Source organism: Cynoglossus semilaevis, chromosome Z (genome assembly GCF_000523025.1).
Source record: "Cynoglossus semilaevis isolate Cse_v1.0 chromosome Z, Cse_v1.0, whole genome shotgun sequence".
Lineage (NCBI taxonomy): Eukaryota > Metazoa > Chordata > Actinopteri > Pleuronectiformes > Cynoglossidae > Cynoglossus > Cynoglossus semilaevis.
Genome location: NC_024328.1, coordinates 287,981 through 300,744, shown reverse-complemented (window position 1 = coordinate 300,744; position 12,764 = coordinate 287,981). Strand labels below are relative to the sequence as shown.

Here is a 12,764-nt window from a genome sequence, read left to right as displayed (position 1 = left end):
GACAATGTCTCACAGCAGGACCGTACATACTGCTCATCAGCTTGAGGAGGAATTGTTAAGTCATGACAAAAGCAATAATAATAAAAAACTAAAACTAATAAAAGCATTTTAAACACTTTCCCCCATAGCAGCCAATGCATATAATATACCCTACAAATATATAAAACAACAAACAAAAATAGGTTCAAGTTTTTTCAAGTTTCTTAAATATTTTCAAAACTACCCAATTCCAAACTTCAATGTTAACAAGATTCAAGCAGTGCAATTTATGTATCAATTATAACAGCAATAAAATCAAATATCGTACTAACTTGGTTAAATTCCACCTTAAGATGCTTGTACATAACACCCAGGTACTGCCTGTGATTTCACTGTTTCAACAATTTGTGTTTCTGTCTGTGTGTGTGTGTTATGCCATTTACTGTTGCAGAATTATTTTCACATGTTGAGCAGCCCTAAAGTTCTGGCCCTTTTTAAGACCATTTCAGTGACAACCTACACAGTAGCTTCATCATTTGTAGTTGGAATGGGGGGATACAAGTGGCGGACACACTTCATGTCAAGCTATGATTCTGAATGAAGTCCAGGCAAGTAAAACAAAAAGAGAAGAAAAAAAAAAACAAGAACACAAATATGAGAAAAAAATGAATTAATCCAGAATTCCTGTTGGCAAACCACACAGTGGAACATCTGGAGAATCTTGAAATCCCTTCTTTCTCCTCCTCTCTGGTAATCATTATCACTTTTTGTATTTATGATTCCCACAGTCTGTCTCAAAAACAACCAAACATAAGGTCACAGAGTATAACTGCGCTTGTCTAAGCTCCCACGATTCTGTACCCAAAAAGAAGAAAATTGTTTTTCTAACTTTGATTTACTTCACTAATCCACAAATTCTTGATTTCTTTCCTCCACCTCCTTTCTCCTCTTCTTTTTCTACTCCTTCATTTTCCTCCCCCTCTATCTGTATATAGGGAGGCGGATGTGTGCATGCTGGTGGTCTAACAGACGTGGCACAGACACAGTCTCGTAGCCTTTGCCAAGCATCTGCTCCTTGATGCAGGGTGGGTGAATGTCGTTGATCAGGTACTCCAGGGACTGCAGGCTGCTGCTCAGTACTGACGTGTTGCACAAGCTCTTGCTGGGAAAACTGCAGCACAGACCTCCACTGCTGTCTATGGCAGGGTCGTTGTGATGGTGGTAGTGGTGATGATGATGAGGGTAGCCCATTTCTCGATGACCTGTGGCTGGGCCTCCCGTGGAGGTGCCCAAAAGCTCCTGGGGGTTGTAGCAGTCACTGTCTGGTGTCACCAGCACGCTGTTCCACGGCGGGGCAAAGTACTGACCCACTGAGAAATTCCCATGCATACCCACACAGTTCAAAGGTGAAGAGCTGACTTTTTCCAGCCCGCCTCCTCCACTGGCACTAGCTGACAGGTGATAAGGTCTGGATGAGGAGGAGGACATTTGGGCAGTCATTATTCCTCCCCCTGGAATACAAGTTTCAGGAGATTTGCTATTAGCGGCTCCTCCTCCACTGCCTCCACTGTACATGCGGAGCACAGCCTGCTGCTGCTGCTGTTGATGTTGCTGTTGTTTCTGCCAGAGGATGTAGTCCATACCTTCTGTGTAGACACCAGTCTTCATTGTCTCAGTGTTTTGAGTTGGTAGAGCTTGCCCTGTGTACACCATGTTAGCCTGGGGGCCCATGCCTACCACGTAGCCTCCACCTGAGGAGCTAGAAGAGACCCCTAAGACAGTTGTTGTTCCCTGCTTAGATGGGCTGGAATTTGATGGTGCTGTCACCGCCCCATGACAAGCCTGCTGCAGAGCCTGGGCCTGGCAATGCTGATTAATCTGGTAGATGATGCTCTGGATAGAGGGGAGGTTGGACTGTGGAGGCAGAGCAAGGCCACGGCCCACGGTTACGGGTATGACTGAGCCAGCTACAGTGACATTTGGGGGAACAGAAAGTCCTGGACCTTCTGGAGGCTTTGAGGGGGCAACATGGTACAACATTTGGCCGTGACCACTGGCTAAAGTGCTATTATTAGGAGGTGGGTATGGTGCGATAGCTATGTGGGCTGGAGAGAGTTTAGTCCGTCTGCCTTCAGCATTCTTGAGAACACCTTTTGAAGGAACAAAGGTAGGAGCTGACGATGATGAAGATGAAGAGGTTTTGATAATAGCCAGCAGCCCTTGGTAGCCCCCTGTGTGGATATGTGGGTAGGGAGCGTAGCGATGCCCTGTGGTGTCGTATCCATTCACAGTTCGGTTAAGGTGCCTGTGCTGGGGAACCCTGATGTTTGTGGGAAAGATCTTGATGGTCAGAGGGTTGTTGGCTGTCTTCTGGGCATAAGCATCAAGTTCTGCTGCAGTGGGGTAGCGTGGGGACTGTGTGGGCAGCACAAGGTCACCTGCAAGACAAAAAAGGAACAAAATGTGAGTTGAAGGACGGAGTAAGTCAAAACACAGGTCTGTGGAAGCAGAACAACAAGGTATCAGTCCAGATTTAATTACCAGGGATATCTAGGAGCAGATCAATCAAACAATTGCAATCACACCTATCTTCCTGCCACAAAGAAACCTGGCACAGAGCGACTACTCCTGAAGCAGAGCAAGAAATATATCATTGTCTCTTAGTCAAACAGCAGGTGAATGAAATCACACAAAACTGTAGAGAGATTGCGGACCTGGCCTGACACTGGTTTATGTTCCATCACTCCCCTCCTCCATCTGAGCCTTCTCTCAATCTCATTTTCACAACCTCCTGTGGAGGTTCATCCCTAGACAAATGGATCTTTTTAAAAACTGGTTCTGCCAAAGCCTGATACCTTAGGCGCTGTTAAATCAGTGCATGGCGAAATTAATTTAGACTCTCTTTAGCAATGAATTGGGTTAGCCTTGGATACTAGGCAAGGGGAGACAAAAAGGAGGTGAGGTGGTTAGAGCCTGCGTAATTGCAATGGCACAGTTGAGAAGTAAGTAACATCTCTTACTGGGTCTCACCCTTGGCCACAAAGGTAACACATTGAGAAATTACAGGAATAAAAACAGAGGCCACCCAAATTCAAAGTACACAGTAATGGAATTTCCTTTAAAATGTTAAACACAAAAAAGAGAAGAAAAAGTGTGGGAGAGGGACAGGATCAGCTCACTGCTAAATTTATTAGTCTTGATTAACCCTTTTATTGGTCGTTAAATACAATTTCTACATGAACTAAGATTCTAATGTAGGTGACATTATGTAAATGTTGCCCCTACACACTTTTAAACTGTGGTCTTTGCAAACTCTTCATTTATAAACTACAAGAAGAAACTTCTAAATATCTTTTCAATCAATTTCTAAAAAGCCCACCATGTGTCATTGTTTGGGGGCTGGGCAGAGGTGAGAGGCTGCAATGAGATTGGATTTAAACGACATTATTCAGGCAATTTCATGGCTACTTAGCTCAGTGCAACAAAAATGACAGTGGGCTGGGAAAATAACTCAATTTACAAGCAATATATCAGGTGCCATAAATGACTTGCAACCCCTTCAAAAATGTCACTTTTATGTAAAAGATAACTAAAGGCTAAGGAAAATTAAATGCCATAACTGTGCCGTCAGCAAATGTCCTGCAGAACCAAGAAGGTCTGCAGAGGTGCAGCCTCTGAGTGGGACTCACTCCATTCCCATCACAAAATCACTTTAAAGAGGCTCCACAGCTAAGTAGTCACAGTTCTAATTTCTTTTGCTCCCATTACAGATAACCTGTCTAGTTCATTTCAGCAACCCTATGGACCTCCAACTGTAAAAATGATTAAATCTTCCAGATCTATATCATAAAAGAAATTGTTTTAAAATCCGGTAGCTGAGACAGGAGACACTGATTTTCCTGAAACAACATTTGCACCTAAACTGCTGAAGTCACGGTGTCTGGAAGAACAATACAGTTCAAAGAGATTTTTTTTAAATCGTTTTAAATAAATCATGACTAATTTTAAACGCACTAAAGGAACACAGTGCTACTGTAAAAGGACTGGCAGTGAATGCCAAGTCTGCCTATCTGAAATCTACCCATACTGTCTGAGGCAGAGCTCAGCATCCCTGGCGACAGCAGTGGCATTCCCTTCATTCCCTTTTCTGACAGGAAAACTGACAGAAGATCTATTTAAATTTGCTCCAAAGAGAAAAACATGCTAAGTAACATTGGTGGTGCACATGCAAATTGAATGGCATCATTTTTCTGATCTTTACATGAGGGCAAAACAAACAACTTTGATCATAAGATGATCTAAATGAGGAAAGATACTTGGCTTTCAGGGAAATCAAGGGCTTCTGCCCTGCCACCCCTACGAGCTCCCAGCTGCAATATGCCCATCATTCCACCTAATTACTGCCACATGAGAAAAAAAAAACAGGCTGGAAATCCATTAAAGGGTATCTAATTCTATTCCTTCTCCCTGAATGAGTTTATATTTTCTGTCCTTTGGCCTGTATTTTTTCTGGAAGAAAAGAGTCCTCTCGCGTCGCTTTTTCCCAGCTTGGTCCTTGTTTGTCAATAGGCAGAGCCTCTGGCACACCAACCTGGCATCAAAGGGTTTCACACTTCACAGGCCACAGGGATTAGAGGCCTTTGAGACCTACAAAACCATCTCAGCTCCCCAAAAGCTTCTAGTTATTAAAACCCACAGGCATAAAGAAGGAATATGAGGGGGAGGAAGAGGAAGAGGAGAGAAGGCAAATGAGCTTCTGGATGCTTCTGATTCCAGAATCAGAAAATGTATGATAAAGTTGATTGCAGTAAGTTTGGCCACCTCCTGGGGCGTAATTTCAGTCTCTCACACACACACACACCCACATCCACACACAATGTTTGATGTGCAGGGTCTCCACATCTCTCCCCTCCAGAGCAGTAAGTCTATAAGTTAGGACATGGAGGTTAAAGGAAATAGTCTCTTTTAGGCTGACACTTTGTGACTTATTGGTTTGTGCTGCAGTAGATCATAGCCATGAGCAGCAGCATACAGATGGTGCTGGCTGATAAACACCCTCTGAGACAGCACTGCCCTCTTTGTGTGAGCCATCGGATTCTCATAAGGTGTGGGGTTTCCTGCACCTGTGCACACTCTACAGTGCATATCTTGAATGCAAATTTAACACATGAGAGCAGAAAATAAGACAAACAGACACACACACACAAACCTGAATCTGCAGCCGTGTGTCTCATTTGCTATCAGTGGAGCATGTTGTTATCCTCTGCTCAGTGCTCTCTCATGAAATGTAGGGCAGGGACAACAACAGGTGCCTGTGCGGCGACAGCCTGCAGTGCCTCTTGGGCTAAATGCTTCACACTCGCTTCATTTCGACATGCGACAACCTTGTAAGGATTAATTATTTCCCCTGGGGATAGAAGAATATGCTTTTTTTCCCTTTACTGAAAGCAGGAGTCCATGTGCACGCACCAGCACATGAAACAGCTTACAGTAAATGAACAGAGAAATGTGGGCTAGTATTGCTGTGGCAGTAAGTAAAGAGGCAGAAAACTTGCACATGAAAGAAATGTAAACAAACCAAGCACACAAATGAACTACAATGAGATTAGATAAAAGCTGAGGCAGACACATGCATTAGTTCTGAGAGATCATGGGCCAGGGAGCAGAGATGGCAGGGAGGCAATTAATGGGTTGACCTTCGTCCTTAATCACCCAGTGCCTGGCACACAACGCCCATGTGTCAGAGCAGCACATCTCTAAATGCCACCCCTCATTAGCACAATGCACACAGTGAGAGAGGCTATCTGTGCAGCGATACACTTTCCAGTGAGCAGGATGAGATAGTGAGGCTGGTAAAGGATAACATGGCAGCACAGACATGGGCTGAGCTCATAGTGTGCCATGATATGATCTAGAAATCATGGGATTTCTATCGTCTTAAAACATCCTAAAACATCCTTATATATACATCTTTTTATAACTGTATCATTTATAAATCATTCTCTTTGGGGAGGATGGGCACTAGATTTGCTCTCCATGTTTGATTGGCATGAAACTCCCCAAGCACGTCGTCCTTGGTTTACTGTCACTGCTGTCACTGCGATTTGTGTGTGTGTGCCTCGCTGTGAATGCACGCAAGTACCCGTGCGCCTTCTGTAGTGAAGGGGTACCCATTTCTGAACACTCAATTAACACTCCTTTAATTAGCTAGCAGTACATTCTGAATTCTGATGAACTAATTTTCTTTGTGCCTGTGTGGAGGGCGTAGGTTCTAGTGAAGATGAGGTCCACTGGGTACAACACAGCAATGAAGAGGGAACTGGTTAAATTAGACTGTTTAAAAAAATCCATTAAATTTTGTGCACACCAAGTGAGAGGTCAAACTGTGTTGATCACAGGAGGGAAAAAGCAGGGCGAGAAAAATGAGTTGTGTTGGTGTAGAGGAGCTGGAGCAGGATAAAAGGAGGTGATAGGGAGTCAGTGACTATAAGAGCGTATAGCACCAAATCCAGAGAACCACGAGGCTGCTTTGCATTTTAATTAGAAGTTTAAATTAATGAGGAGAGCAAAAAGTCTAAGTGAAATGCCTGGAATCTGTGTTTATTAGTGTTTCAAGTGTAAGAATTATGAGCAGATAACAACACTTTTATCTCCGTACACAACACTGGTTTAAAGGCAGGAGAAGAGAGGACTTGTTTTGTTGAACTGAGTCGTCTGTCTGTGTGTTTGTGTGTGTGTGTGTGAATAATAATCTTTGACCAAACAAGACTATGATGGTAATACTAAAAAAAGTAACGACAACTACTGACATAAGCATAACAAATGAAGGAAAATAAAAAGTCTGTATTAGTGCAACTCCAAACACAGTGGGTGTTAATGTGGCATGGCATGAAACCATGTTTATGTTAGTCTGACTGAAACCAGACTTTAAACCAGACATGTCTGCTTTCAGTTGCCTAAAGAAGACAGTTATTGGCCGTTCTATTGAAGTCTGAGGACAGAAAGACAATAAATATATTTGGTTTTACTAAAATTGTTTAAGTATAGTATGTATAGCATGCTATGCCAACAGTTAACATATCAATCAGAAATGTTGACAGGATCAAATGAGGATCATCAGGCTCTATTTCAGTGGGTGTAAGAACTGATTAGTGAGAACTTGATTGACCAAAAGAGAAATCGTGAAAGCTGGCCATCTGCTGCCTGCTGCCCCCTGCTGGTAAATACTTCTTTTAAGGAGTTCAATTTTGACACACAGCCCATGATTTATAAACAGCTAGTATTTTTCCATAATTCTTGTCTTGTCTGTCTCTCAGGATTATGAGATCCTGGTAGAACTTCATGCACACAACATTTTTAAATGTCCTTCAGATATAGTAGTGTTTGACACAGCAACCTTTATCTATGTCATGTTTTAGTCATAGCCACTCTTGTGACCCAGTCAGACCACCAAACCTCTGTCAATTTGTAATTCAACTAATCCTATTAACATTTAATGGCCAATGCCGTTTTTTAAGTCTCTTGCAATGGAATTCCGCATTCTGAGAAAACTTTGACCGGTCACATGTGACGCAGCCTGGGGTGTGTAGTGAGGTTCCCTGGAGGAACCCATGACCTTTGGCTGTTGTTTAGCTCTTAGCTAGCTCCACCTCCTTCAGTCTCCTCTAAAAGGACTTGGCAGAGAGGAGGGGGCAAAGACAGCGCCACATCCTGAACAATACCTGCCTTATGCTAATGGAGGTGTCATCTGGCACAGTGTTGATTAGTCAGCGATTACAGCCAGGCCTCAATTGCCGTGACAACTGCTGCAAACACAATGGGCCCTGATAGAGCCAGCTGTTTGGTCCTCTGCAATTAACCCTGCATCCCACTCGTCTCCGGCAGAGCGCTGCCTCTAATTGACTATTGGGCTCACAAAGCAAGGGCTGTCGGCCAGACCCCCTGGACGTAGCCCCCGCCCCTCTGCCAAGGTAGAGATGATAATAATAGAGGCGTCATGTGGACTCAGCTGCCAGTCAATCAAAACCTCAGTGCCCCACAGGCGCTTCCTGAGGAGAAAGAGGGGGAGCAGAGTGGAGGAGGCACATGTGTGAGCCACTGATCAACAGGGTAGAGCAGCCTTGCAGGGGGCAGACATGTTGAATATGCCCTCAGTCAGAATACTAATCAATTCAAGAGCATGTGAGGGGAAAAGGGAACCCTGCTGCTTGCTTGATACCAGAAATGCCATTTTTAGGAACACTCATCTCCTTCTGTTCCTCTGATGGCTGATTTTCTGTACAACAACACAGCAAGGGAGGGCAAAAAAATCAAGGCAATTATTTGTCAGCCCTTCGCTATCTATAATTGCAAAGATAAAAATCAAACTGCACTGATTTCTCCGAGGATAGAGCTGTCTAAATCCACAGCTGCTTCTGTCATCACAATCATCAAACAAATGCATAATCTAACAGTGGAGGAGGAAATGTCTTCCTCACTCAACTTTTTTCTGCAGCATTTAAATTTATGAGTTGCCTGGCACTTCTTACAGCAACAGAAATCAACAAACTGAGAAACAAAATTATTACTATTTATCTTTTCCTCCACTTATGACCACTCTGAAAACAAATCATAAATGAGACTAAAAAGGTATGTTTTGTACTATATAAATAAAATATGTAGATATTTTCTAAAAAACAAACTATTTTTCAGTGTTTGTTGTTTCACAATTTCTTTTACGATTGCTCAGAATGAATCATCCAGTAGGTGCCAGTAGAGCAACTCAAAGAATACAGCACATTTTATTAACATTGGTGGGAGGGACGGGATCAGCCTAAAGCAAAATGTTTCAGTACACCAAACATCGGGATTTATTCCAAATAAAACAGGTATTCTGTGCTTGCTATAGTATTTTAATTATTATAATGTAAATATGATGTAAATGTAAATATGACACTCAGTCAAGTTAAGCAGGGTGGTGTCCGCAAGCATGTACTACAAACTTTGTGTTTTACAGTGTATACAATACATTCAGCAGTTACACCTCCACAATCTGTTCATTTATAGTGTTTTACAAGGAATAAAATGTCTTATATTTAGGAAATCTCCTTGATTATTCTTCCCAAGTATGGAGACACATAATTGGCACAAACCAACAAATTAATAAAGACATTTAACAGCTACAAAAAGAAGGTCATCAGCTGCCTCCAACAGCTGGAAAAGGACAAAGCAATCGACAGACCCCTGTACCATCGGCTATATCCAGGAGAAGCCATTCCCCATATTTATGGTCTCCTCAAAATCCACAAGGAAGGAGCTCCACTCAGACCCATCATCAGCAGCATCAACTCAGTCACTTACAACATCGCCAAACACCTGGCCTCCATCCTTTCACCATTGGTTGGGGACACACCTCACCACATAGTTAACTCACAGGACTTCACCAACAAGTTAAGGGGGTTAAAACTGGACCCAGATGAGACCATGGTCTCCTACGATGTCACATCACTTTTTACATGCATCCCCACCACAGAGGCAGTAGCAACAGTGAGGATGCGCTTACTTCAAGACCACCCCCTGCCGGTAAGAACCAAACTGACCATTGACCACATTTGTGCCCTTTTGGATTTCTGCCTCACCACCACTTCTAGTTCAACGAGTCTGGAGGATGGAGGAAGTGGAGAGCCGAGCTCTACACTCCTACGTGGGAACATCCCAGCCACTAGTTCCGATATGTGGACGACACTTGGGTCAAGATCAAGGTCCATGAGGTCGACAACTTCACAGAGCACATCAACGTGGTCGACAGGAACATCAAGTTCACCAGAGAAGATGTAAAAAACACGTCTTGTATTCCTGGACTGTGCTGTCCACATCTCAGAGGACAGACAACTCAACATAGAGGTGTACAGGAAACCAATCCACACCAACCAGTATCTCCGTTTTGACTCACACCACCCACTGGAGCACAAATTAGGAGTCATCAGAACCCTACCGTCATGGACAGACACCATTCCCACCACCAACAGAGGTAACATGGGAGAACAGGGACATATTGGGACAGCTCTCAAGACCTGTGGCTATCCCAGATGGGTGATTTTAAAAACAAACAACAAGAGGCCCACAAAGAGGGAGGACAACAGGAAAAACTTAGGAGGATCTTTAACCAACACCAGATCCTTGTACACTTTAAACTTGGTAACACCCTAAGACAACAAGCTGGACAATGTGGTTTATGCCGTTCATTGCAGTGAGGAGTGTACGGACCTGAGACTAAACAACCACTACACAGGCACATGGCCCAACACAGGAGGGCCAACTCCTCAGGACAGAACTCAACTGTTCACATACACCTCAAGGACAAAACACACTCCTTTGAGGACAACACTGTACACATTTTGGCCAGAGAAGACAGATGGTTTGAGAGAGGGGTAAAAGAAGCCATTTTTGTCAGCCTGGAAAAACCATCACTCAACAGAGGAGGTGGACTCAGACACAACCTATCACTCATAGGAACAATACCCAAAAGATTCTCCTCAGTTTCACACAACAAAGAGGCAGGTGACTGAAACCGTTCTGATGGGGACCACAACGACCCATCAGACTCTTAACGACTGTTTATACTTTCACAGTTGACCCCAAGGCCCCACTCAACAGGGTGGAGCTGAAGTAGCTTTATTCTTTGTCACACCCGAAGTATATAACTGCTGTACTCCCCACCACCAGTTAGAACTGAAGAAGCCTCTTGGATTAGAGGTGAAACGTCTTCTTTTAGAAAATTCACGTCCAGTTGCCTAACAGAACTTTTTAAAAAAAACATTAAAATTTATTAAAATGAACTTGGACAAAACAAGTTTCATTAATTTAAACACATTTTATCGCAGATTAGATTAGTGCACCAATAATTAGAATGCAATTGCAAATTGTGAGCCAAATTATTGGTTTCCTCCACACACAGACTGCAGTGTTATACGTCAATAAGACAGGGCCCTCAGAGAGACACGGCCTGTGTGTGTTTAATCTAGATGCCGTGAAACACAGATAAGGGCCATGGCCTCAAATGAAACAGTAGAATAGGATTGTTTTTCCACTGTGGGCACAGCGTTTGCTATTATTGTGACCATTTTACAGTCTCATGTTTGTGTTTAATGTGATTAGGGACAGAGTGTCCAATCCTGGCTGCTAATTTTGTTTCAATAATAAATGTTTCCTCCCAAGAAATGTGCAATATTATACCACCAGAGCACTGTCATGTTTACATTTTCTCGTTAAAATGTATCTCTTATGCCAGATGTTACGGGATCAGCCATGAAAATTAATTAGCTGCAACCTCCTGCTCCTTCCAGACAGACCTGGCTTTTATGGGCTGTGGGGGGAAATTACAGAGAATTGATTGATCCTAAAGGACTCCTCTGTGCACATGACCCAACAGACACAGAAATATATGCTGACAGACCCTGTAAACAATTCTCCCATTTAAACCCATAGATAAACCTGACAATAATAAACCACAAAGGCTTAAATATTATTATTCATTAGTCTGCACATCTACATGCAAAATACACATTTTTGAAAGTAAACCAAAGAGCGTGTGAATTGAGGAAGACATGTCTTAACCACAGTGCTTTGACTGTGTAATATTTTGAGTTTAATGAGTCATGACAGCTCATTTGACCCACAAACACTGAAAATAAAATGGATGAATTTTGCTCTGCACGCCTCATTTTATATTCATCCTTGTTATCCCCTCTTTTTTATTATTATTATTACCTGCTCTGTTTTTCTTATTTTCTATTCATTCCTCTCTCTCTCTCTCTCTCTCTGAGTAAGTGAGTTTCAGCTGGGCTGCTCGTCGGGCGAAATCACCTCAGGGCGAACACTTTATTATCTGTAGTCAAAGCGTCACCACAAATACCATTCTACACACACAAGTGTCACTTTCCATTTGTCTGCACTCTGGCTGCATTAGCAGAGCCGAGTCGGCCCACAGCCTCGTCTCAAACACACCCGACAGAGGAAAACTAACAGCGTGGGAAAGCACTTGTCTAGCATTGCTCACCTATTAACACAACTGCTACCCAAAGAGCAGATCTACTGACTCTCTATAGAATTGAAAACATCATTATCTCCTCTAACCTTTGTGAAGATAGCTTATTAAACTACCAAATGAAGATAAGTCTTGGTGGTGTATTTAGTGCAATTGCATTAGAGTATATTGAATAAAAAAAAGGAAAATACAGTATGGACATTCCTTTAATTCATATGAATGGTCTTGCCTCAAAGCCCACATTATTAGGTACAGCTCTTCACCTGCTAAGTTCAATCAGTTCAACATATAGATTGTAAGAATACGAGTCAAATTAGCTTTTGATTTTTTGGCATAGTAAGTCTTTGGTAGACAACCTGACTAAGGTAACTGACCAGCAAAAACCACATCAGCCAGTCTATCTCTTATTCTTCAAGACACGTAAGGCTTTCAAATAGGGACAAATGCACCAAACAATACTGAAACTGGGGCAATATGTTTACTTCATACTGCAGAGTTCACCCCATAAACTACAAGCAGCTTTATGTTTTTTTCAATTCCACTGACAGCCATCACCAACAATAGGGCATTTTAACATTAAAGTAGGTCCCACACAGATTTGTCTGCAGGATTTAAGTTGTGCCTATGTGTGCCGCATGGGCAATAAATAATCATTAATATACCATGCAATTACCCCGGATCAGACTCATGTCTAATTTGAACTCTTGTAACCTGTTCAAAAAACTTCATGAACATGCTAACTAAAAACTGTCACAAATGA

The 12,764-nt window shown here is 42.7% G+C and overlaps 1 protein-coding gene across 1 annotated transcript in view; it reads right to left on the bottom strand.

Moving 5' to 3' along the window:
* Nucleotides 1-203: 203 nt before the first annotated feature.
* Nucleotides 204-12,764, bottom strand: part of fam222aa (family with sequence similarity 222 member Aa) — a 48,835-nt gene continuing 36,274 nt past the window's right edge. Inside the window, exon 3 of the mRNA XM_008335532.3 lies at nt 204-2,417. Coding sequence (XP_008333754.1) covers nt 961-2,417 — 1,457 coding nt within the window. The 3' untranslated portion in view covers nt 204-960. The remainder of the gene's footprint in view (nt 2,418-12,764) is intronic.